At 39.7% G+C, this 27,274-nt stretch overlaps 3 protein-coding genes across 6 annotated transcripts; 2 read left to right on the top strand and 1 right to left on the bottom strand.

Annotated features, from left to right (window-relative positions):
* Positions 1-218: 218 nt before the first annotated feature.
* luc7l (LUC7-like (S. cerevisiae)) lies at positions 219-13,063 on the top strand. 4 transcript variants are annotated; one of them, XM_066690358.1, is made up of 12 exons: positions 352-429; positions 1,440-1,510; positions 3,105-3,199; positions 3,554-3,652; positions 4,564-4,674; positions 6,062-6,205; positions 7,809-7,985; positions 8,687-8,775; positions 9,251-9,307; positions 10,182-10,211; positions 10,546-10,719; positions 11,111-13,063. In XM_066690358.1, exons 4-12 carry the CDS (start codon positions 3,557-3,559, stop codon positions 11,253-11,255), a joined length of 1,023 nt encoding a protein of 340 aa, XP_066546455.1. In that variant the 5' UTR covers positions 352-429; positions 1,440-1,510; positions 3,105-3,199; positions 3,554-3,556; the 3' UTR covers positions 11,256-13,063. The 4 variants fall into 4 exon arrangements, with proteins under 4 accessions (XP_066546452.1, XP_066546455.1, XP_066546453.1 ...); XM_066690355.1 differs by lacking the exon at positions 1,440-1,510 and having other exon boundaries at positions 219-429; XM_066690356.1 differs by lacking the exons at positions 352-429; positions 1,440-1,510 and adding an exon at positions 1,522-1,952.
* A 4,661-nt stretch (positions 13,064-17,724) lies between these two features.
* On the top strand, positions 17,725-21,550 carry LOC136712815 (cytoglobin-1). The gene is made up of 3 exons (XM_066689602.1): positions 17,725-17,943; positions 18,970-19,201; positions 20,264-21,550. The coding sequence occupies exons 1-3, from the start codon at positions 17,846-17,848 to the stop codon at positions 20,405-20,407; spliced, it is 474 nt and encodes a 157-aa protein (XP_066545699.1). The 5' UTR covers positions 17,725-17,845; the 3' UTR covers positions 20,408-21,550.
* A 1,192-nt stretch (positions 21,551-22,742) lies between these two features.
* Positions 22,743-24,311, bottom strand: LOC136712319 (hemoglobin subunit epsilon-like). Its single transcript, XM_066688817.1, has 3 exons — positions 24,147-24,311; positions 23,560-23,782; positions 22,743-23,046 (listed from the first exon to the last, which is right to left on the bottom strand). Exons 1-3 carry the CDS (start codon positions 24,236-24,238, stop codon positions 22,918-22,920), a joined length of 444 nt encoding a protein of 147 aa, XP_066544914.1. The 5' UTR covers positions 24,239-24,311; the 3' UTR covers positions 22,743-22,917.
* Between the last annotated feature and the right edge of the window lie 2,963 nt (positions 24,312-27,274).

Here is a 27,274-nt window from a genome sequence, read left to right as displayed (position 1 = left end):
GTTACATGCCATGCGTTTATATGGAGAGTGTACTGTTGCGTGTCTGCTTGTAATATTACATACACCAACATAAAATGCATTGAAGGAATTAAGAGTGCAGGTTTAAAGAGCATTTTCAAGGATGGACGGTTGCATACAACGAAGAAACAAGAACTAGAGCTCCCAGGGTGCATTTAGGTTTACCTCGACGTCGTCATTTCCTCCCATAATCCCACGAATCCGCAGAGGAGAGGAGACGAGGGGGAAAGAGGAAGACGGGAGAGTGCTAATTGTATTTTAAACATCTACTTAATACCGTTGAAAGTGCGAGTTTGTATATGACACAATTAGTTCAGGAGTTAAAGATTAAAACAAAATAAGCGACCGCCATGTCGGCCCAGGCTCAGATGAGAGCTTTGCTCGACCAGTTAATGGGGACAGCGAGGGACGGTAAGTATGGCAGCTTGTTATTTCATGTTCATAATGGACTCGCTCCCCCCCTGCTTTTCGCCAAGAAGACGCTTTTAAGCCTTTTCTTGTAGGCCCGTGTTATGCCTTTTACCATTTTAAGCCGTAATTTGTTATATTAGGGAAAGACCACCTGAAATGTTGTAAAGTAAATGCGTTGCGCTCAATTTTGAATTATTACTACTACTACTACAGGCCTGTAAATTAGGTACGGGCCTAAATTACGTTTACGCTGTTTATCTTCAGATTCGTAGCTGCTGTTTACATGATGCGCTTTAATCAAAGAAATAGGCATAAAATATTTTCATAAATATTTGTATGCATGTGGAAAAAGCAGGATTTCTAAAAGAGTAAAGCGAAAATAGTCAGGTTATTGGCCAATTTGTGCTGTCTGTGTACAACGGACCGCCATGATGACTTCAAGCTTCCAACACACGGGTTTACATTTCATATTCACTACTGACAGAGGTCTATTTCATTGAATTTGAACCGTAGTCTTTTTAAATACACATTTTCGAATTGAATGCATAAGAATATAGGTTAGTTGTCCACGATCTTGAAAATGGTATAAGAAAAGGTGGAATTTGTCTCTCTGGTATGGTTTACATATGTGGTGTTCGTAGTCCCCTTTAATGCTGTTTAAGGATTTAAAAGAAAAAGATCCTTATGAATGCAGACAAGCCAGGCAATAGTGGCTTCCTCAACTCTTGGTGCTTTAATACATAGACGGAGATACTGCGTTTTTGGTCAAAGAAGCAGCTTGAAGTAAATTACCATCTAATTACCTGATGTCAGGCGATTCTTTGGTGTTTAGGTGCACATCATTTGGTAAACCTTGCCTATTGGTTCTAACATTCCTCAGAACTAATGAATGCTACTTGTGTGAAGTGAGTTTGTGTGTGTGTATGTAATTGAGATGAAATTGAATTGCTTCCCATACCTGTGTTTCATACAAACTGAACAATTGTGGCCCCTTTATTTTATTTGTAAAGGTTCAGTGTATCTTTGCCAGCCTACATCAATCTGCAAGGGAGTTGCAGAAAAGCCTCATGTTCATCGAGCCGTGAGTCACAAATATAATTTTTAAAGCTGTTATGAATATCGAAGAAACATGTTTGCTTTACAGAAGTAATTTTTTTACTTTGATCAAAAAAAAAAATTAAAAAAAAAAATCGTAAATTAAAAAAAACAAAAAACGTTAAATGCAAACATTAGGAATATTTACAGCATACCTAACTAGAGAGAGTCTGGTTGCTTGCAAGTCATGGAACAGTTTATGCAGTATAGTGTGACTAGTTACCCAACGTGTCATAGACACAGCAGCCTTAAATGTGCCGCATACAATTTGACGCTTTGACTTTACTTTGTGTATCATTCCCCTGACTTCCTTACTACAGGTGTGGGCAAGAAAGCTTTTCCCTTTTATACTTTTCAACAGCGGGTATAAAATTCTGCAGCTGAGGTCTGGAAGATGCAGATCGGTACAGTATATGAGGAAGCTCGCAGTGTGTATTAACTAACCTTTTTTTTTGTTTTAGTTTTTTTCTGTTTGGTTAACCTTTCCTAAGTTGCATCTCTATTAGGGTTCCAAGAGTAAGAGCCTTTTGCCACGGTGCAAGCTGGTGGAAATGTGCATCACTCCACTTTAACAGCTGCTGCAGTGTGCCAGCAGGGTTAATCTTGGGTGATAAACAGGCTCCGGCTCATAAGACTAAGTCACTTGCAGCCACGTGCCCATGACAATCATTGGCCTCGTGGAGTAACCGGGCAGATGAACGATATGGTTTTGTTTGCACCTCCTTAAGGACAAGCCAAAAGTGTGAACCTTATTGCCCATCTGCGGGTTAAAAACTGTCAGTACAAGGATCAAATTTGTGCCCAATGAGACTAAATGATGGGATACAATAAGCTGATAGTGGTTGCTCTTGGACAGTGCATGTACCCGTGTGCTGTTACATGTTTTTAAATTGAATGCACACCGGGTGTTGAGATCAGAGCCAACGCAATGACGCCCAGCCTCTGCATTGTGCCATGTGGGCTCAGTGTTTGGTCATCTTGGTGGCAGTAAGAGACAAAAGCCCCAAATGGTCCGTGACAATTGAGCGGTATTAAAATGCGTAATCCTCTTGAAATCAATGCCACATGACCCTGAGTTTCACTGCTGAAAAATTCCATTGTGATCACTACACAGCTGTGGAGAAAACCAGTGTTTTCCTATGCACTTTTCAGTGTTATATTGTTATAAATACTCCCCCCCCACCCCTGATAAAATAAATAACTGTACAGCTGTCAGTGACAGGAAGGGCAAGTGCAGCTTACAACTGTAAACTGCTTTGAAAATGCCTTCCTGGTGGCAGTTGTTTGGTATAAATTCAGCTGTGGAGGAGTAATCTTCCTACTCGTATTTTGTGTATTCTGTTTCGGAGCTGCCCCTCATTAATATCAATGCTACCCGATTAATTTATTCAGTCATGTTGTTTTGAAAGGCCTAAGGGAAAGAGATGTAAAATTCAAATCAGTTACTAAAGGAAGAGTAAGTGTAATCATACCCTTTTAACAGTGGACCCATTTTTTTTTTTCTTCTTTGGTTTTAAATCAATGTTTGGGTTTTATAGCTTTTCTCACTTGCTCTTCTGTTTTCCTGCAACTTGTTTCAGGCGATGAAACGCGACAGAGGGTGAAGTTCACTGACGAACGCGTCTGCAAAAGCCATCTGCTGAACTGCTGCCCCCATGACATTCTCGCTGGCACGGTACGTAGTGTCAATGCACCCACATTTTAAATGAGGTTTTGGGGAACTTGAATAGCTCACGCCTAATGTTAGCACTTAAGAATGAATAAATTCAGATGTCATATGTTAAGAATGGAAATCATTGCTTTATACTATTTTAGTGTTTTGTATGTCAGGGTTTTTAAATGCTGTACGTCAGTCACGTGACGGTATGCTAATAAGCATAAATGTAATTTAAGGATTCACATTAGACTAGTTAACTTAGAAAAGGTTGAGTTGCCTGACGTTTATCATTTGCTTTCCATATTAAAAAAAACAAAACAAAAACGGCTGAATTATGTTTTCCATGTCTGACTCTTGGTCTCCTTTTGACAGCGTATGGACCTGGGCGAGTGCTCGAAGATTCACGACCTGGCACTCAGGGCGGATTACGAGATTGCCTCCAAGGACAGAGATCTCTTCTTCGAACTAGATGTAAGTTGGGTTTTTGGGCCTTCACAACCCAGTCACTTTGATATAGGAGTACCTGTATTCTTATGTTAAGATCTTGACCCACAAAAATCACCTTTATAAAATCAAGTCACTTAAGTGCATAGCCAACATTTTCTCTGGCTCTGAGTAATATGTTGAGAGAGGCTGAGCTAAAATATTTGACTTCTTAGTGCTTTGGCAACCTGTAACAAAGCGGTCAAGTCATTTTTGTAGCCTTGGAAGTAATAAACAAAAACTGTAGTAAAACTACTAATAATGCTGCAATCTCATATCAACGTAATTGTAACAGGTAAAATCCGGATAAAAATCCGAAAAAGAAGAGCCCTAAATTTTAATTCGTATACAAAGGAAGAGGGAAAATGCTCAGTGTGGGTTGTGTAAGGGTGAGTATTTGATCCCTCTCGTTGTGTGAGTAAATGAGACTTGTCATTTTTAACTCATGTCATTTAATACGTTTTGGTGGGGGAATAAAGCATAACATTGCTGTTAAATTTGGACAGTAATTTTTTTTTCCCATCTATTGAATTTGCTCTTTGTTATAATTATATTAATGTTTGTGTATATATTTGTATAGTTGACAGCACAGGTGTTGAAATGTAAGTCCTGGAAGTTTAATTTTAGGTTTTTTTTTTTTTTTTTTTTTTTTTGAGAATTTCACCACTAGGTGTCAGTCATATATAGATAATATTTTTGTTTTGCAAAGCCATGCTATGTAGAAACTCAACTACTGGTTGAAACGAATAACAAAAAATGATCGGAACCGCTCATAATTCTATTAATTTGCAGGGTTATTTGTGAACCATAAATGTTTTTATTTGCATGTCAAGCACAGATTTATTTAAACCTCTGCGTATTATGAAACGGCACTCCTATTAAGGCATCTTTCTTTATAGGCCGTGGATCATCTTGAATCCTTCATCGCTGATTGTGACAGAAGAACAGAGCTGGCGAAGAAGCGACTGGCTGAAACTCAGGAAGAAATAAGTGCTGAAGTTGCAGCTAAGGTGAGGGATTTAGTTTTTCTTCTGCAAAACCAATCCCTAATCACTCCATAATCACAAGATTTAATTTTATTTCATTTCATTTCCTGCAGTCCAAAAGCAAATCTTTTTTTTTTTTTTTTTTTTTTTTCCTCTGGTAAGCTGTAGCAGAAATGTAACTTTTAAATCCATCCTTAACCCTCCTAAGTTAACTAAGCTCACAGTGACTGCTCTACACATCAGGACTACAGCGCTCACACATCAGCACGTGGTACAGTGCAGCAAATTTAATTTTACATAAATATATTGATCATATGAAACCTATATATCACAAGAAACACAAGACATTAAGTTTATTAATTCTGTAATGCAAAAAAACCTCTTATACTCTTATATCTTTGTGGCTTTCTTTTGTCAATTCTGTAATTTGGGTTGAACAGGGGATTCTGACATTCAGGCTTATCGACTGAAATAAACTAGAAACATTTTAATCTGTACCTTCACCCCCTCATATCTACGTCCTCATCATAAACTTCTGCCTCCCTCTATTCCAAATCGCTGTCATAACTCTACAATACTGATCAATGTGCCCAAATGAAAGTTTACAATACTCAAAATTGCTTAATTAAGTTTTATCGGTCTCGGAAGCAGTAAAATGTTCAAAACACCCCTCATTTGACTTCCTTAAAAGCACTCTCTTTTCGTGAGCACTTTCAGCGTGCCATCATTTTCCCCATCTCCCATAAGATGCGTTTTTGTTTTTTTAACCAATACCCAAAAAAACCCAAATGTTTTTAAAAGCTTTTTGATTGGTTAACACTCACAGCAAACCTCTCTGCTATTGGTTAAGATGGTCTGTTGCTATGTAGAATTGTCCACTAAAAACCTTTTTAAGAGTAAAGTGTGGGCGAATGTTCCGGCTGATAATCAGCCCTGTAATACTCTGGGGGGTTTAGTTAGATCCTTGAGTGCTGGAGGACTTCTGATTTTCATTCCACCTTAGCATGTAATTAGTTAACAATTACTTATTTCCTTAATTAAACCAATTTAATCCCTTTCCTAGGTCTAATGCAGGTGCTTTGTATAACCTGAGACATTTTATTATTATTATTTTTATTTCTTTGGCAGACGCCCTTATCCAGGGCGACTTACAACATAAGTGCAAAAATACAGTTAAGTACAAGGACAAATTCAATTTAGCAAAAACATAACAATTCAAAATACATTTTACAAATTCCAATATAGAATTTAGACAAGTACATTTGAGCTGGATGTGAATAAGTTTTAAATTGTTCTTAAGGACCTTGTAAATGAGTGTTTGGGGGGTGGGATTTAAAACAGTGGAGTGGAGTAAGTACATCATGACGGAAGCAAGTGCAGATGTCCTGACTGTATGTTTTGTGCACCCCAGGCTGAGAAGGTGCATGAGCTGAATGAGGAGATTGGAAAGCTGCTGGCCAAGGCAGAGCAGCTGGGGGCCGAGGGCAACGTGGACGAGGCTCAGAAGGTCCTGCAGGAGGTGGAGAAGGTCCGCAGCAGGAAGCGAGAAGCAGAGGTACGGGGACCCTGCAATCTGTTCTCCTCCCACTGGGCTTTCTGGCCCAGCTGGGGGTGCTGCAGGCAGCTGTACTGTTCAGTTCTATTTCTGATTACCTACCTTACATAAAGGGAAACTGTTGGGGGGTGCCTGCATATACAGTCGGCAGTTATGGCAGTGCAACAGGAAGTGGTTTTGTATCTTCTGTCACATCCCAAGTGTAGGTCCCAAGAGCTGTCTGTAGGGGTATGATTTCTGTATTAAGTACAAGTGTCTTGTGTCATTTAACACTAGAAGCGCCGAGCCGGTCAATTTGACCGATTTGGTTATTAAAATTTGAATTGCTCTGTTCCTGAATGCACTGCACATAACTCGACTTTTCCTAAATATATGTATTAAACATGCCTACAGCGTTTTAGTTGCATAAACGCGAAAATAAATGTTATAAACACATTTACTTAGAATAGCCAAAATCGGATTATTTTGACCGGTCATTTAAATACATAATCAAATATAACGCATAATCCTGCCTTCCCTTTACAATACAGTTAGTCTGGTGCTCAAGTGACGATCTCTACCCATCTACAGTCTTTCATGTGCTTGAAAAACACACATTGTACAGCATTACAAGTGTTTTCTTACAGCTGTAGTCAGATTGAGTGGATACAGTGATTACCTGCAAATAAACAAGGTTTCGAAACGGAGATTGAAGAGAGCGCGTTTTGGACATGTCGTGTATATGAACATGACTGATTCAGGGACATCAGTGATACTGGGAATGACAGTGATGATTTATGGGTTTGTGCCAGTGTTGTGAAAACATTGCAAGTGAAATGCCAGGTCCAAGTGGCACCGAGTGCTTTTACTCTACTGATCAATACGCGATCGCTACTACACATTGTACCGAGTGCAATAGCGCAGGCACATCGCACACAAAATAAAGATTCACGGACATTATCAGCGGAGGAGCATTTATTGCAATGCTATATATTGGTGGAGTAAAACTGTTCACCTGGAAAGGGCTGTCAAAATGCAGTGTTAGGTACGAGCTCACGCACAGACATGTCCTGTGTGGACTGTCCGGAGCTGTCGGGTATGCAGGCTAAATATATAGTAAATTGCTTCTTGAAATACAAAATTACAGTGAATAAAAGCACTGTATGGTGAAAACAAAGTTTACACGATGTTGAAAATGTTTACTTTAGTGTGCAATTATGTTTTGAAGAATGCAATAGTTATTTTTTAACTATAAAATATTGCTTTTGAGCATTATTCCAATATTTACGTTTACACTTCATTCTCTTATTGTATGCCGTTTGTGAGCCTTCTGCTTATTGTAGACTATATAGTTATTCATGTATTGACTGCACTGTGTGCATTTAGAGAAAAATGTTATTTATAGCAATAATGTTTTATGATCATATTTCAATTAAATACTCTATTTGTGCTATGTAAATGTCGGATTTGATGTTCATCAGTAAAACTTTTGAGTTTTATACGATGGTTTGCCTGATTTTCATATCGGAGCTGTTAAAGAGCAATCGGTTACTATGACTGTGGCCCATGTCGTATACCATGTTGGTTCCGGTCCTCACATGCAATGGTCTCATCCCTCTCTCAGGAGGAGTACAGGAACTCGATGCCAGCCTCCAGTTTCCAGCAGCAGAAGCTGCGCGTGTGCGAGGTGTGTTCTGCCTACCTTGGTCTCCATGACAACGACCGCCGCCTGGCCGACCACTTCGGAGGCAAACTGCACTTGGGCTTCATCCAGATCCGCGAGAAACTGGAGCAGCTGAAGGTAGGGTTTGCCTAATGTCACCCAGTGTGCACAGTGTGGGGTAGTGGTCAGGACTCTGGAGTGGAGGGGTGAGGGTTCACTGCTGTTGAACCCTTCAAGGTACCTTACCTGTATTGCTCCAGCAAAAACCCATCTGTATAAATGGATAATTGTAGAGGAAAATGCCCTGGATAAGTGCGTCTGCTAAGAAATATATTAAATAAGTAAATGACAACACCATTTACTGTGGGTTATCTGTAAAATTTATTTTCCCCAGCAATTAAGGGCTGCACCTTCTTTTAGATCAGGGGTGTCCAAACTTTTCTTAAAGTGCCAGATGTGAAAGTGAGTCTGGTCAGGGGCTGCATACAAATCAAGTTACTTGAATGTAATAAAACATTTCTTAGAAAACCTGCACAGATACAATAACATTATACTCTGTATTTCCGATGGGGTGAACCAAGTATGAAATCATAAAAATTAAAGACTATGGGTGGTAAGCCTGCATAAAGTTTCCATATTGGTATGGTACATCACAGTGACAAAATATGGATGGCCACATTTAACTTTAATTTACAAACCATGTTTCAGGCCTTTTATAAATTATAAACGGGACATATTTGGCCAGAGGGCCGTAGTTTGGACACCCCTCCTTTAAAGTTTCAAGAACGCATTCAGTGGTACCTTTTGAAAAGGGTTTGATTTGTTTATTTTCTTCCTAGAAAACTGTGGCAGAGAAGCAAGAGAAACGAAACCAAGAGCGTCTGAAGAGGAGAGAAGAGAGGGAGCGTGAAGAGAGAATGAGGAAGAGGTGAGTTGCTCTGACACTTAGGCACCATGTTACAGGTTAGCTGCATTAGTCACTAGACTGCCAACTCAGTTGGACTCCGTGCCGATCTGACGTCATTTTTGCTCTGCATGTTGGGTAGTCAGCCCTCAAGTAATGTACATTTTGACATCGGACTCCTGATTTTCACTCCTTACACAGGCTTGCATTTAGGCCACTGGCTTGGACTAGGACAAGCCTAAATATTTCAACTGAGCAACTGTTTGTCAATCAATAAAACACCTTGTTTGTGTGATACGTTCAAGTTGCATGCAGTCATTCATTTCAAAACTCGGGTCCTACAAGCCCATTTCCACGGTCTATCAGGTGGTAAAGGGCATCACACTTGATACTAGCACACCCCCAGCTTGCCGCTGTAGGGTTACTCTGGGTCTAGTCGGTGTGTGCGCTAGTACAGTCCCCCGGGTGAATTATAACTCTTTCTCACACTCCTCTCCAGAGGGGATTCCTCATTGACTGATGCCCCAGGAGAACTGCCTAGGGGAGCTGCATCAGGGTAACTAAATCCTCTCTCTCTTGCGCACTCTGACACACCACGTATCGCATGCTTGGACAGGAGATGGTACACACCTTTTAATCTGAGCTGGAATGATTATAAAAATTGGAAGCAGGCCTTTGAATCTGAGAGGGAATTCATCTTTCTTATGCCTCATTCCCTCTGCTTTTTCTCTTGGGCTGGCTGGGCATGTACATGTGAACACATCTGTCTGAGGTGCAGCTACACCATATCAGGTGTAGTAAAACCTGGCACAAGCTTGCACTGTATATACAAGTAAAGGTTAACATGCCAGTGCATAATAAATATGAACTAACAGTACCAGAGTTCCTTCAAATTAACCTGAGATTTCAAAGCTAGAGCAACTCCCAAGATATTTCTGTAATGTAACACATGGTTCATTTCCATCATTAAAGGCTGTAATGAGCCATTACAAAGTCTATTCTTTATATTTTTTCAATTTGTAGTTATTACATGGAAAAGTATACTCTGTGTGAAACCTGTATAAAAAGGCTGCAGAATTGAATCTGCTCCACTTGGTAAAAATGCAGTGGACAGTCTGGGAGTCCATGATTTTGCCTTTTATTTTGACTTACTGTATCCAGTGGAGTTTAATTTCACAACGCACCCATATGTATTGTGGTGGTATAATGGATGTGTATTCAATAGTTAGAGGGGGAAATGAATGTTCACCACTAAGCTCACCCCTGACGGCATGCAATATAAGGCAGCAGCTCATGTTTCTCATTGAGACGTTTGACAAGTCTCGCGTTGAACTGGACACTTTTCTCTCTCCAGCTTTTCATAAGCATCTGTGTGGCATCATATTAAACGTCTAACTTGCCTGAAAGCTAACCAGTCTCTCTTTTTATAGGACCAGATCTCGGAGCCGGGAGCGTAGGAGGTGGGTTTCTTCAATGCTTTCAGAGCAGGATGGGGGGGTACTGTATGGCTTTAGTTGTTAAGCAAGTATTTTTTAGTAATACGGGGGAGGGGAAACTAATGTTAAAATAGTTTGTTACTTGAGAGAAACTTTTACCTAAAAGTCTGTGCTGGTTTTATGATAGAGATGCATTTACATAGTTTAAAACTCAATACCCATCAAGATGAATGCAGTTTGTGTGAATGTAGCCAAGGTGCATGGCTCTGCAATACAAAAAGTAAAAGATGCCTGAGGCGCAGGAGCTTTTATATTCTGTCCTGGAATTTGACCTTGTCAATGGCATGTCCCCTGGCAGGTCTCGCTCCCGGGAGCGCAGGAGGCGGCGCTCCCGCTCATCGTCCCGGGAGAGGAGGAGGTCCCATTCGCGCTCCAGAGACCGGGAGAGGAGGCGCCGGCACCGCAGCCGCTCACGCAGCAAGGGCCACCGGCACAGCCGGGAGCACAGCCGAGACCACGGCTCCAAGCACAAGTAAGACCTGCGACGATATTCAAGGCCCTGCAACAGAAGTGTAGGGTTTTCTCTGTAAACTCTGTGACATTTATTAATATAGATATTGCTGTTGTAACAGAATTAATTAAATCTAATTTTGCAGTGAATTAAATAATGAGCCCCTGGAGACATTTGTGGGACAGATGTTATGAATAAGCAACCTACAGTAGTTCAAAGTGACCTGACTGATACATTTAAATCACAGAACATAGTGGCTTATTATGCAGCCTTGGCTATCTCTTGAGGCATTAATGGAACTTCAAAAATGTGTGCTGTGGTACAATCCCCATTCCAGTTATGCAACATTGTCAAGAAGCCCCCAGTCAACATTGTCAGTTTGAGTGTTTATAAATGCATTCCTGTCTCATAGGTCTTCCAGGGATCGTGAGCGTTCTTCCAGGGACCGGTCGCGCGATCGGGACCGGAAGAAGGGCTCTTCGGAGCGAAGACAGGAGAGTGTGAACGGGAAGGCTGACTCGCGGAGATCGGAGGAGAGGGAGGCGGGAGAGATCTGAGGCCGTCCAGAGCCCAAGTTATTCCGTGTTACACTGTACATTCATTTTCTCAGAATAAACCCTGGCTCTCTTCTCTTCTTGTAGCTGAGCATATCTGTTAATACTGCTGGATGTTATGGCTTCTGTAGGGTATTTAGGGTTTGTTTTTTGTCCCCCCCTTCCCCCCCTCCTTTATTTGGAATTTTTTCAATTTTTAACGTAGATTTTTTTTAAATTTTATCTCCCTCTTTCATATTGGGATGTTTTCAGTTGTGTATTTGCTAATTTGGTACATGCTTGGAGGGAAAAACAAAAGCTTACAAAAACAAATTGATGCATAGCAAGTGTGAAAATACATCCCATAACTCTTGCTTTTCTTTATACAAATGTACAAGTTTAAAACAAATCTGAGTGTTGTAAACTGGATGTAGTTCACATTGAGATCCCCCCCTCTTCCAGGGAAATGTATGTGTATATAATTCAATTTTTTTAATGCAAAGTGAAGAATTCCTTGATATGCTTCCCTGAATTTCAGAAATCACTATGTAGCAGTTTGAAATGGATATGACTTGCTTATTTTAAATGTTGACAAAAACAATACTTGCCAGCTTCACTGAACTGTCAAAACATATTGGTAGCCTTGTGAATCTGTGGAATAGTCTTTTCAGGACATGACCAGTGTTCTCATAACTACAGGAGTTGACACTCCACTGTAGAGAACATGACCCCCCCTCCCCCCCTGCTAACACACACACACGATCTTATGCTCGGTTTAAAACTTCAATCAGTCTTGCAAAGCAAAAGCTGTCAGGTTGAGTATTGTGGGTCAGAACTGTGTGTAATGCATGTAATGTTATTTTAAACCTGCCTTTTCTGTATGTATAATGGCATGGACTCCTCAAAAGTAAAACAGTTGTATAAAGCTTCAACAGAATTGAGACCACTGTTTGAAAAAGTACATTGTCATAGTTTATGGATAAATTAAGCTCTGTTTAATTTTAATTTTTATATTTTGGTACGTATGAATGCAGTAGTTTGCGGACAGTGAAAATTTGCAGGGGGGAAATAGTGTCCTGCTCAACGTGTTTTTAAGTCTGTCTCCATTATAATAAAACCTGAATTTGTACACTGTTATTTTCCAATCCAATATGCATTTTTTGTGTGCGTCAAATTGTTTAAGTGTATACCAGCTTTCTTCTTTAACCGTGCTCAGTTTCTTTTGTCCCCGTTAAAAATGTCTCTGCCCTTAGTTTACGCTGATTACTGCCGAGCTGAATATAGGTCGGTTTGCTTTTACAGAGTGGGTTACAGGAGTCTTTAAGGGCACAGTTTTTTGATCAGTTTATTTGGCCATATCCAATTTCAGTCTTGCCTTCATATTGGAAAACGTGTGCTTACTTCAGCAGTTTTGGGACCCATTCAGGTGATTTTCAGTGGAATGTTAATTTCGTACCTGAAAGTGCTCCAATCCTATTCTTAATGGAACTTTGTATTCATACACTGCATGTGATTAACCCTGCAATGCATCGTTAGGATCTGGAAAAGAAGCTCCTGTTTTGCAAAGAACTGAATCAAGATGTGTAACTTTAAAACTTAAGCAAAATCATCCTGTCTGATGTATGGACAGGAAATTTTAGTGTCTCTGGGATTTTTAATTGGATGTATAATTTGCCATATCCATTGTTTCTGTCTCACATTCAGAGTTTTTATTTCAGCTCTTTTTTTTTCTGGTGTAACTTGCTGTAAATAGTGCATACAATTTGAAATACCAATTTCTGGAAATCCCTTCGTGCCTCATTTCACAATAAAACCTTTATCCGTTTCCAAAATTCCTTGTCTGTCTTTTTTTTTTCTTTAATGAACATTCTTGTATAGATATTTTTTCCTTTAATCTGTAAACCAGGTTTGAACTTTGACTAGTCATACAGCAGACAAGTCTGAATCTTTTCTTTTGTAGTTTCTATGCAAGTAATCTTTTGCGGTAGATCATGTTTTCTGACATTAAGTGTTCTGATGCTTGTTAAAAAAGTGACACTGATTATAGTCCTTGGGGAGTCAAGTAGATTTTTTTTTTTTTTTTTTTTTAAAAGAAACGACCGCCTTTAGCAATCTGAGAGGATCTCTTTAATTTTACTTGACCTGTGACTGTGTTAGATTCATACTAAACTTGGTCTCTGCCTTACTTATAAGTGCTTTGAACTTACCAGGCCCTTTGCTTTCAGCCCTATATCTTCAAAGTGGACGATTCGGGGGACAACAGCCCTGTATATGACTGGGGGGTGGGGGAGAATGTTAATACAAAGAAATGATAGTGCTTGAAAACCAAACTAAATCAGTCCCATTTTTTTTTTACCAGTTTGCCCAAAAAATGTTTTGAAAGAAATCTTTACTATTATGCGCTCACCCTGTTGTAGAATGGCAGATAGTACTCCATGTATTTGATTTATCCTAGCTGTATGTTAATTTACCACAGCTGCAGGGTTCTGTTACATGTTACTGGTTGAACACATACTGGAATGCAATATAATTAACTTTTTATGTGAAATGCAGATGTTTTCTTCTTCCTCCATTTTTTTTTCATTCCCCCTTTTTCGTTCTAACAATTAGTTCTGCCTGACTTCAGAGTTTTGCTGTGTAAACCAGTTATGTAAGTATGCGTCAAATGTGACTGAATTCTGTGAAGCATTCAATTTTATCCTTATACCTGTAATTATGTGCCTCGGTTCTCAGAAGATCAGGTCGCAGTCACCCTTTGTTTCTCTGTCTTTGCGTGTTGCAGTAGCAATATCCTGCACTGATTTTTGACCTACCCTTGACAGAAGCAGAGGCAAAGAGTTAACACAGAGCTGGGGTGTTGGAGAAGATTGCTAAATCAAAAAATAAATGGGAGTGGATGCTGGGAAAAAGTAAAGGCAGAAGGGGGTGGGGGTGCAGAGGAGTGTGTGCTGGTAGTGTAGATCAGATCAGAGGTTAATTCCAAGGGGCTTTCATTCTCCGTCAGTAGAGCGTAGGAGAAGTGGAAACGGAGAGCAGTGAGAGGACAGAAGTTGTTTATGTAAAGGTAATCAGGCCAACTCAAAGGGAATAAATAAAGGACATAAATCAAGCACTATGGAAACAAATTCCTTCTGAAGTTCATTATCTTGTGGTTTTTTCACATTTTTGTTTTCTTGTGTTTTTATCCATGTGAATCTTGTTGGAAACTGGAACACTTATGTGGCGCTACTGGTGGGTGGCTATATGGAGGTTAGGGGTGTTTTGAAAATGATGGTATCTTAGTCATCAATTCTGAGACATAGATTTGTATTGACCTGCAAATTCCTTTCCATAAAATCTCCCCTTTTTTATTTACAAATACAAGTACATTTAAAGACATGGAGGGAACATTCCCCACCTGTACAGATCAATGGACTTGTATCAACCTGCACATTGAATTAAAGTGCCATAACATGAGTCTCCTTCAGTACCAGATAATAGTTCAAGACATGGGAAAAGAAAATGTGTTTGAACTTGAAAATGTTTTTTTTTACAAAGTAATAATACGTGACACGAACAGGCTCATTGTCTGTACAGCTGTGTATGTAGCAGGCCTGAGTTTCAGCTTTCTCTAAGGTCTGAAACATTAAGAGATTTTATATCTACACACACAAAAAGCCAAAACAGCTAACATGTGATAACATAACACAGAAAGGACCCCTGCATATTTAAAAAAAAACAAGGACCAAGTCTAAAACAATGGTCTACAATTTTAGAAAAGCAAACCTTGAAGGTATGAGGCAGCATCCTAGATACAGATTCAGTCAAAAACGTATGGTTATATTTCAAAAATATACTACTAGAGGCTCATTAGAAATGTGTACCAAAACTGAGGACTACAAAACATTGGCCAAAATGGTTTAATTTAATTATGCAAAAAAATATGAAGAGAGATAAAATGTTGTATAGCGCAAACAAAGGGGATAGACTGCAAAACTGCAAAGAACTGTAAAGAGATGTTAAGAGAGGGATCAGGAGAGCAAAGAGGGAAATGGAAAGAAACAGCTTTTGGAGCTAAAACTAATGCAAAGAGTTTTTTTCAATACTACAACAGCAAGAGGTCAATAAAGGAGGAAGTGAAAAAGATAAGGGCTCAAAATTGAAGGATCTTAGAAAACAAATAAGATGTGTCAAATGTTCTAAATTAGTATTTTACAGAGGTGTTTACAAAAGAAAAAACAGATAGCAAGCCACAGGTTAACAACCAGACCAGTCAAACCCTAAGACAGATCAGGATAAATAAGGAGGAGGTACTAAAGGGACTAGCAGAATTAAAAACCAACAAATCACAGAAAGATATTCAGATTTTCAGAAAGCTTTTGATAAGGTTCCACACCAGAAACTGATCCTCAAATTGGAAGCTGCAGGCATTCAGGGTAATGTAAGTAGATGGATTATGAACTGGTTGATGTATAGAAAACAGAGGGTGTCGATTAGAGGAGTTGCTTCTAACTGGAGTGAGGTTGTTAGTGGAGTTCCACAGGGATCAGTATTGGGGCCTTTGCTTTTTCTAATCTATATTAATGATCTGGACTCTGGGATAGTTAGCAACCTTGTCAAATTTGCCGATGATACCAAAATAGGTGGCTCAGCGTATACAATCTCGGCTGCACAGGTTATTCAAAGGGACTTAGATAATATTCAGTTGTGGGCCGACACCTGGCAGGTGAAATTCAATGTGAAGAAGTGCAAGGTATTACATGCAGGTAACAAAAATGTCCACTATAATTACACTATGGGAGGAATAGACCTATACGAAGTAACACATGAGAAAGACCTAGGAGTCTACGTGGACTCCTCACTTTCTCCACCCAAACAATGTGGGGAAACAATAAAATAAGCAAACAGGATGTTGGGGTATATTGTAAAAAGTGTAGAATTGAGAACAAGGGCAGTGATGTTCAGACTGTACAATGCACTAGTTAGAGCTCATCTGGATACTGTGGACAGTTCTGGGCTCCACACTTCAAGAAAGATATCGCTGCTCTAGAGGCAGTTCAGAGGAGAGCAACCAGACTTATTCCAGGTCTGAAGGGAACGTCCTACTGAGAGACTGAGGAACTGAACCTGTTCACCCTGGAACAGAGGAGACTACGTGGGGACTTGATTCAAGTCTTCAAAATCATGAAAGGCATCGACCACATCAAACAGAGGAGCTTTTCCAGATCAGCAGGGACACACGCACCCGGGACACAAATGGAAAGAGCCTAAAGTCGTTCAAGACAGAAAACAGGAGACACTTCACACAGAGACTGAGTTGTTACAATCTGGAACAAACTCCCTGATTTGTTTACATGCATTTAGCTGTTCAACAATCGGTTATTATTTCTTGTTGATAATTCAGATTGGTGAGAGAACAGTAATATCACAAGCTGCTCATGTTAATAGCCAAAATATGTTTTCAGTGTTGCTAATCAATCATGAACACATGCTGACAAGCTATACAGTTTTTCTTAAATATAGTATTAATAATAGCACTTGGATGTAAAGCATTTTGTATTAGATCCAATTATACTAGACAGCAAGGGATACTTTACATTCAGCTTAATACTTCAACTTAAATCTGTCACATATTGGGACTACATTGTTTTGTTTTTCTACCTTTATGAGAGGCTTATCTTTATTATTTTTCTTAGCACCTTTATCTTTCACATATCCTTAATGTATCTATCATACATTTGAAGTTACTATTACAGCTACTACTAGTAGTACAAACAATAATAATAATTGCATTGGCACACAATCACACAATGCAGTGCAATAAAATGACCTGGGTTTCAGTCAAGAATATAATAAGAACAAGATTTCCCCCAAACATTGATTTGAACCATCATCAGTTGTTGCAGTCCCTGTTTTCTTTGGAAAGATGAATGTTGCTGCTGTTCTAGGAAAGAAACAGTTTTGTGTTCCTCTTTTTGTTTTATCTCACTTAAACTCCTGTCGAGTGAGTCTGTGCCTAGTCTGCCTGTGTGCACCCATTATTCCTGATACCTCGTTCTACACATGTGCATGTCTGGTTCTGCAACCATATTGATCCTCACTTTCTACTTTGCTTTTCGTGTGTTTTGATGGAGCAAAGAAAATAACTACCTGTGATTACTGTTCCACTTTGGTTTTAACATGTTTTATTGTACAGTAGCTGTGCAATATAGCATTGTGTTCAAATTCCTCAGTTTCTTGTAGTGGGAACTCAATTTGGCTAAATTAATTTGGTGATACATGACGCGAGCACTGAGGAAATTATTTCACTGCCAACCCCCCAGAGCAAGATCCTCCTTGTAATGCATAATTAGTGGAGAAACGCTGTGGCATGTGCCAATGCGTTTGGACGCACGTCTCCAGCAACGTTCATATGGGGGGTGCCTGCAGGAGCCTGAAAGAGCTGGGGAGGGAAAGAGTGATTACTACAGACCCCTCCCGCTATAGGAGTGGCCTCTGACAGGGTGGTACAGTCCACTTTACTGCGTCTCTATAAATCTGATAAGCCTGCCTTCTGAAGCCACTTTGAGTTGCATGGTGCTGGAGCGCTAGGCTTTATTGAAGGACTTGGTGGGTTTATTTTTGTACTGGACAGAATGGTTATCTTAACTGAAGAGGACCGTAAGAACATAAGGGAAGTGTGGTCCCTAGTGTACCAGGATCCTGAAGGAAACGGCGCAGTGGTGGTCATGAGGTACTGCTTTCAAATGATTGTAATTGCTCCACTATTAGCATTTAGCTTGGTTCTGGTGGTGCTACTCTTTCAGCGCCTGTTTACCGCACCGTGGGACATAGATGGGGGTGGGGGGGATGTTTTGTGTAGGTTTTAATTGTGGCAATTTGGACAGTTGAAGTAGCTGACAGTCTGATGGTGACGAACACGATAATAAATAGGCTACCATTACTTGAACTTGAGCTTTGCTACGGTTTCGCCAAGCTGGTACTTGAGGACTAAAGCCTGATTTAGCGTAGGATATAAGGGGCTAAATATCGGGGTACTCAAGTGTCTTTTCTACCAGTTGCAACAATCAATCTTTTAATTGAAAACCCGTGTGGAAGGCTGATAGTTTTGCTCATGGCAGAACATGTGGCCACTGTCTGTACTTGGCAGCTCTATTGTGGCAAAATACAGCTCGACTCTGGTTTGCACAGTCCCGTCCCGCATATACAAGTCTGCACAAGAGCCAGTCCTGATTTGTGAGTATGGGAGTGTGCAATCGCTATGCGGGTGAATCCACGACACCCAACCGTAACCGCAACAGAAACCTTCCCTTCTTGATGCAGTCATATTTTCCTACCCGTTGCAAAACTGTCTGAAAGCAGAACTATTCAACAGTCTCTTGCACAGGAGTAGTCCAAGAGTGTGCCTGCTTTTATTATGCAAAACAATTTCAGTGATTATAAATTGTGACGCAAAATGTATACCATTTTAAGAACCACATCAATAACTTCTATGTAAATGTGATTCCAGCCACCTATGTAATTCTTTTGAAGGCTTCCTGTTTTTGGGGTTGAATTAGAAAATGTCTATCTATGCACAATAGGAGCAACCTTTATTTGCGCTCCCAAAACTTTGTTTTTGTATAGCCTATATTCCTTTCTAAAGCCTACAATTTCCTTGATGGGGATCAAAGGTTCTCATCAAGTGTTACGAAAAGGCCTGAGTGAGTGGACGCTGCTCTGGGGTGCTGTTTGGAACTAACCTTGTTCTTGTCTTCAGGTTATTCACCGACCACCCAGAAACCAAGAGCTATTTTAAAAACTTCAAGAACATTGAAACCAAGGAGGAGATGGAGAGCAACCCCAGGATCAAGCTCCATGGGATGCGAGTGATGGAGGCACTGAACCAGGTGATCGTCAACATGGACAACTGGGATGCTGTGACCACGATCTTCACCCCGCTGGCTGAGAAACACCGAGACGTCTACCAGATTCACCTCCACAACTACAAGGTACTGACCCCGCTTCCCCCACCCTGCCATGAAGCATTTTACAATAAAACCTACAGTTTACCTACATTTATGGACATTTCTAGGCCTAGACCAAATCACAAACTATACCCAGTTGTGGTTTAATTTTATTGTCTAACTATTGTATTATGTAATTGTTAAAAAAAAAAAAAAAAGGTCCATATAAATATATGGATCATTCTAAAATCTCCTGGAAGTGGTTACTCTAAATATCACTCTTAAAAGTAAATTGGAAAAAAGCAAAACAAAGAAGGGGAAATTGGTGCCAGATTTTCTTGAATGGAAAGCACAGACCTGGAAGACTGAGGGTTGACTTGTATTGCAGTTGTGTGGGATGCAAATTTCTAGGAAAACGGCATCTGTGGCTGACAGACGATTCATGCCTTTGGAAATTGCAAAATAAAGCATGAAAGTCAGATGGGGAGGAACAGCTGCTTCCACAGCATCACACACAAGTGGTTTTCATGCCGTCTCTGAGACAAACGTCTTAAATTGTTTGATAAACATGGGATTAACACGACAGCTTGACAGAATGCAGTAATTCACTTTGCAAATTGGGATAACATGTTTATGAAATAAATTGACATGACCATTTTGCTTTGTTTTTTGGCCCCATCCCCCCTGGTTTACAATCCCAGTAGCAATAGAACTTTGAACTGGGCAAACATTGGCAATATGTGCACAGTGTAGCTGGTAAAACAATTGTCATAATTGCTTATGACCAGTTTGATCCCGTTTTACATTTTGTTTGTGAATGTCCTTTTAAACCTGTGTGAAGACCTCATAGTTCCATAGGCCTATGTAACTGTATTCCCCCCTCTGCTGTAGTTCAGCAGTACTTCTATTTTCTCCCATGATCACAAGGGTCTCTTGTCATGGAATATTTTTGTGCACCATGACAAATGCAAAAATGGGAGTACTGAATTGGCTTTGTTTTAGCTTGTAGAGAGATGTGACTGTCCTTTTGTAGTATAATTATATTTGTCTATACAATGTGTTCATGAAGAATATACTTGTTCCTAATCGCTTTTCTCTTTTGGACAGCTTTTGTTTGGTGTGATTATAAAGGTCTTTAAGGAAGCTTTGGGCACTGCCTTTACTGATGCAGCCTGTGATTCTTGGAACAAAGTCTTCCAACTGCTCTACGACTTCATGGAGTCGTCTTATGAAGGTGCTGAAGATTCATAGAACTCCCCAGTGCTCCCAGGGAGATCTGAGGATACCTTGTCTTATCACCTGCAACCTGTGCATGACTCACTTTTTGCCTGTGGCATCCAGAGAGGTGTCTACAACAGCTGACAACACTGTGCCATTTCCAGACAACTTTTCCCCTTGGCAATGCTCTCCAGCCCTGATTCTGGAGATCCCCCCCCGTCCAGTCAATCTTGTAGGTTGTGCCCTAAATCTGCAATTTCTTAAAGACTGCATCACGTCTCGATCAATTTAGCAAGTATTGTGGCTTGGTTTGAACTGGGCCTTGGTCTTTAAGCACTGAAGGGTTTTGAGGTCTTTTGTGAATGATCTCCCAAGTGACTGGGTCTTCCAAAACACTACATTGATCTTGCTTCACTGTTTACAAGTGTATTTTCAATTGAAGCTTTAGGGTTAGCCTATGGAAAGTACTGAACTGGGGCCCTCTTGGACCCTGGTTCAAGAACCATGTTTTATAGTGTTTCCATATCTGCTCCTAAGGCTTCATATTAAGTCCTTGATGTCTTCTCTTCATCTTGGACATTCTCTGCTCCTGATTAAACTAACTCATGAACTTACTCCATTCCTCTGCTCTAAAACAAGTATTGATTTTGAAGCAGGGGATATGAAATTCAGTTCCTGGAGTGGCACAGTGTCCTCGGTTTCTCCTTCCAAATGGGCCTCTAAATCCCTCAGTCTAGTTGTTTTGTCAATGAGGCATGCATAGCATTGATTTCAAGTACTAATCCATAAACTACAAAAATACATGGTATTGAGTCACAGTGCTTATAATAGTTTATTGACTGTAGACTTCTCTTACATTTAAGTATTAACTATTCAGATTTAAGTAGCTGGGTTGTGGAGCAAAAGCCAGAAGACACAGCAGCCCTCTTAGAGACCTACAGTCCCTTATAGATTATAGCACTGAAGGACATTTGTGAACTGAACACATGGAAGTATGTTTGAAATGGTCTCTTGTTACATGCAGTTATACAAGGTATGTCTTCCTTTTGTTTCTCTGCATCCTTGTTAATTCAGAGTAAATATCACAAGCAAGGAGGCCAGACTTCTGTAAATGCAAGTGCATGTCTTTCAAAAAGAAACTAAAATCTGTAATAATAAAGAATATGTATGATAAGATTTTGATTTAGTTTATGGTTTCTGCTTTTCAAAATTATCCTAAAGGTGGTCAAGGTCTTGTAAACACACAATCAGGGTGGAGGTTTAATTTCAGAATTGGGGGAGGGGGGGGGTCCACTACACCTATAGAGCTGGGGATACATCATTGAGAGGGATGAGTTTCTTACCCCACCCCCCTGATCTTCCCAAAAACCTACTCTTGTGAACACAATATAATATGAAATGCCTTTTTATTTTCTTGTCACGGCCACAAATGATTGAATATGATTAAAGTACAGAAAATGTGATTTAGGATTCTACATTGCAGCCTTTTCATAAAGTTTAAAATTGCCCTTCAGAATATAAATGTGTATCAATGTAAATCCAGTTATTGGTATACCTAATATATATATTGGTTTATATGAACTCTTCAACTTGCTGTAAGTATTAAACCTATACTAATAATTCCCCAAGAGAAGTGGAATGCCAGTAAAAGTAGTCTGTCGCCCCTGAAATATAGGATTAGTCTACTATGTAAGTATAGGGTTGCCACCCCCTACTGAATAAGCTAAAAATGTTGCAATAAAAAATATAACCTATTGTGCTTGTATGTGTGAAATACAAATCCTATAACCGAGGTGTATCAATGCACTGGAAGTAATTGAGGTAACTAATTGGTTTTACCAAAAGTGTTGAGGTATGCAACCAAAACACTGCAGTGTTGTCTTGCTTACCCATGTGTGTGTTCTCTGGGATGAGCATGCACGTTGCTGGCTGGGGGACAGGGCGTCCGCTTTTTCGTATTTCAAAGGTGGTAACCTTAACTGTGTAAAACTCTTTTAGTGTTTCCTTATTTTTACCTGCGTTTTTTTTTTAAGCTACAAAACCAAACACCCCAATATGGAACTGACCTCCTGTGGCCGGCTGCAATATTGCAATATGACTCAAGCTTGGCCCCTGGGACCCTGTTAGAAACACCTGTGTTTGGAGAGAAGCGTCACAGAGTTAAATTTAATTATTTTACAAATGCTTTAGATCCTGCTCCTGTTGCAGTTAGTGGCCAATAATAATCCCTAATGCAGTAACATCTGTGGAGTGGAGAAGCTGAGAGAGTTACAGAGATGCGTCTCTGCTAAATAAAGGTACCCACGGTGGCCTTGGAACCTACGTTTTGGCATTTTGTTCTTAAAAGGAAAAGGCAGGGAAACGAAGGTGCAGAACAAGAAGTGTATTTTATTTTTGTATTTGGTTTATTGACTCAAAAACAGCCAAGGGTGGTGCATAAGCTGGCGCTCAGAGGTTTGGTGGTTCACACATCTTCTCCATCGCTCGATGCCGGAGAGCGGGCTCGCTTTGGCCCCATCGAGAGGCTCCGTGCTGGGGGCGCTTTAGTGGTACTGTCTGCCCAGGGCGGAGATGACAACGCCCAACAGCTTCTGCCAGGCAGCCTGGACTGCGGGGGTGAATTCTGCCCCCAACTTCCCTGCGAGGACGATGATCAGAGTCTCACCAAGGAGCTGCGAGAGAGAAGAGAATAAATTAGGTAAGTCAGATGTGGACTCTTTCATAGGAAGGTGTGTGGCGTGTTTAGAAATGCCTTGATAATCTGCTTTCTGGATGATTTATGAGATTATACCAAGTAGCTGAGATATCCTACAGGGACAAAATGCAGGGGTCTGTTTCCTTAGCAGACTGTGTTAGAGAAGCTGAGAGAAGTATTGAAATTAAGATAACCAAGTCTGGTTTGCTGTTGGAAGCAAGCATCTCGATAGTCTACTGCATATGAGCAATATGAGTATCAAGTAGGCTACTGATAATATATATACATCACGTTTGGATGATGGCAACTAATGACAACTCTTCCCATAGTTGCCTAGCTGCTGTGTTTTTTCTATTACCATGGAAGCATTTCCACCCCAATAAATATAAGGCAAAATACGTATTTTGAAATCTAATGAATGCCTTTCTAGATTTCTTTTAAGCTTTGTGTCATTGATTAAAAGTTCTCTAGTTTGGCTTTTCTTCCTTACCCTGAAGTTCTCGGGGTCCACATGCAGCTTCTCGGAGTGCAGCTCGCTCAGTTTGCTGTAGGTCTCTTTGATGTTGTCCAGGTTGTTCACGGCGTCTCCCAGCGCGGTCAGCACGGTCTTGCCATGGCTCTTGACTTTGGGGTTTCCCATGATAGCGGAGCTACTGGACAGGTTTCCAAAGCTGCTGAAGTAGCGCTGAGTCCAGGGGTACACGATCAGGAGCCTGTAGTTAAAAACAGCGACGCGATAAACAAGAATATACGGTTTGTTTGTTTTTTATATAGAGAGGGTTATGTTGACATAAGTGTAGAGTCCTCAAAGCAGCATTGAAGGATGAGGGTGGACACCCCAACCATCTATGGCATCGAGATGAAGGGTTTCACTCAACCATAATATTAGTATTATTTTGGAGTAAGAGTTTCGGTTGTAAAAGGCTCACAGTATATGCGTAAATGGACAAATGCAGACTTGGAAAAAAAATGAAAATGCCGCCATAAAACACATTCTCATGTGAAACCATTGGTGCTTTAAGTTTTAAATGAAAGAAGGAAAATATACAAACATGTGACACATGCAAGTAACAGTACCTGACCAAGGCCTGGTGCCCGGTGCTTTCCACATCAACCTTGCTCCAGACGGAGGCGATGGCTTTGCGCTCGTCGTCGGTCCACTGCACCATGATGAAGGTCTCTGAGTGTTTTGCTGAGTGGTTGAGGGAGGCTGAGTTGCGAGAGTTCAGTGCCACAGTGCGCTGCGCAGGGGGTTTATAACTCCGCAAGCGAGAACTCCTCCTTCCTCAGCAGCCAACCCGATGCCAGGGAGGCCTGACTCCATGGGGCCCTGTAGAAGACACCGAGATCGACACAGGGTGATAACTGTTCTTTCTCCTTCACAAGCACCCCACCCCAGTCAATTTCAGTTCAGTTTACAAAGTCATATAGTCATACATAAAATTAGTTAGCAATTGAATTCCATACAGACATCCACTAGCTGTAATATAATATAATCATTTTGGGCAAAAGAGACTAAATGTAAGCAATATACATAACTTTTTAGTTCATACTGGTGTTTAAATTCCCCATACATGAATCCTCCCATGATTAATTTATAGTTCCTTTCTTACAAATCATAGTTTGAGTAATGAAGAATGATAAGCATGAGTTAATAGTTTTACCAAAGTTTTGAAAAATGATTTAATAACGTGTTTAGTTGAACAATCACATTTTACAGTGTGGTTCATGCACTGCAATGCTTTGCATCAACTGTGATATATTAATGCCATATTTACAGCTTCACCCCTCTTATATCGACCATCTATTATTTGTCTTCGTAACAGCTGACTCTAAAAATATGGAAACTTTTTTGTACATTAGATTTAATCCACCTGTTGATAAAATGTTTTATATTGTGTGTGTGTATATATATATATATATATATATATATATATATATATATATATATATATATATATATATATATATTGGTTTAAGTGTTTTATCGCTCTTTACATAAGATAAATTACTCCAAAAACTAGTTAATTAAAACTTTGTTTTTGTAGCCTGAACAATAGTGCATTCTGAATGTATTTGTTTATTTAAATTGTAAACAATAAAGTTGTATTGACCTATTGCTTCCTGTTGCTCCATAATTCCACAACAATGAGACCGGGCACTGTTTTTTAAAACCCCCTAAACCGAAATATTTAAACACGGCCATTCAACTATGTTGACAGTGTTGCTTAATAATGCAAGGCAGCCTAGTAATAATAATAAGTAATAAGAAAATACATGTATTTTTCTTCTTACAAATTTCACGAAGATTCATGTAGTAGGCTACCATCTCATAGTATGGCAACTAAATCAATTATGAAAAAATTATTACTTCCAGTTTAGGGGTGAAGTTAAAAAGGGAAAAAAAAGGACTATCCTCAAATACGTCTTTGAAATATATTTAACTCAATTCTTAAAAAACTGTAGATTGTATTAAAATGTGTCCATCATATTAAACCAAACAACAAAAATAAAATAAACACACAAATCTGTAGTAGGCGTCAATAAATCAATGACATTTTCCCCTCTTCCCTTGTTGGACGTTGGCCAATTTCTAAAGGGAAATCAAGTTAATAGTGCTTATCTTCCGGCACAATGTAAGTATAGTAATATATCTGCAGGCTTGAATAAAATGATAATGTTTGGCTAAAATAAAGTCACTGGGAAATAACCGAACCTCCCCCCACACATATTTGTTTATTAATGAGGTTTTATAGTAGGACTTGCTATTAATAACGAGGACGCTATGTTTGTTATGTATACATTATTTGAACAAAATATGAAACTTTAATAATTTTTTGACCCAGTTGCTTATGGAAACTGGTAATAGATATAACAAATAATATGAATTGTATAATGTACATGTGTATGTGTGATATAGATGTAGGCTACATTATGTCTAAGAAATGTAATAATATTTCCATGCATTATTTATTTTCTTCTATTATTTGCATTCAGTTAATTCCAGTTTTTCGTATCAATCCAACTTCAATCGAATGTAAAATAAGGTTCATGTTGTGATTAATTTATTTCCACCCCACATCGTGTTAATTGTTAGTGTTGGGTATTTGGGCGGGTTCCTCTTGCTGGGCTGCTGGAGACTGATAGGAGGCGAGAGAAGCGCCTCGTCCTCTGTTCTGCTCCCGAGATAAAGAGACATCTCCCTCCATCCCTCCCTCCCTCCGATAAGCACGCACCAATGGGCGAGGACATCTGGCCAGATGTATGCTCCTGTGGGTGTGTGACCTACATGCTGTTCCGATGCTGCTCACACAGATAGCCTTACTAGCTCAAACCCTGCTGAACTCTGCAGTGTTTGGGTTTAATTGTATATTCAATGGCAAGTCAGGGCAAAACTAGATTAAGTTGATGAAGATTATTTCTATTTAGCAGTCGCCTTTATCCAAAGTCACTAACACGTTTTACCAGTGCCTTACGATGATCAACATATCCACAACATTGCTACCACTTTCAGCGAATAGAATTCATGTCAATATAGGATATAGTTGTCTACAGGTGTAATTTAAAAATATGCGCCTTAAGGAGGCGAGGGAATATCCTAAAATGATAGTTGTTCAGAGTCTGGATGGCGCTTGGAGAATGGTAACCTAATTAGTAATAATTTGAAAGTAATACAAGTGTGCAGCCGATAGCCATCTGTCACACTGGGTGTAGCTCAGGGCCGGAGTATGACACATTGAGGACCTAAGCATTGTCAAATTTAAGAGTATTACAAAAAAAAGTGTTGCCTATTATTCTAACGCAAATGTCAGAGATTTATATTTGCATGCATACATAGCCGAAGGTACAATTAAAATTAATAATCTGACTAAAACATATAGAATGTGTTAAATGTAACAAATTAGTTCTAAGACAAGGACAATTTACAACCCAATAATGTTTTTCCCACACAGACATGAGTTAAGGCACATTATTGTGTTGTGCTTTGGTGCAGTTTAACACAAAATTGTGTTGTCCTTGAACAAACACATAATGTATTAGTTTAAACATTTGTTTTTGGAGGCCTTGCAATAATATGAGGCCGTAAGATTTAGTTTAATTAGGCTATCCTTAAATCCGACACAGTTGAACCGTGACTTTTATTTAATAATACTTTATCCAGTTCAAACTTCAACATGAATGTAATTTAACTGAACTCTGCACCT

Source organism: Amia ocellicauda, chromosome 17 (genome assembly GCF_036373705.1).
Source record: "Amia ocellicauda isolate fAmiCal2 chromosome 17, fAmiCal2.hap1, whole genome shotgun sequence".
Taxonomy (NCBI): Eukaryota; Metazoa; Chordata; class Actinopteri; order Amiiformes; family Amiidae; genus Amia; species Amia ocellicauda.
This window is presented reverse-complemented; position numbering and strand designations above follow the sequence as displayed.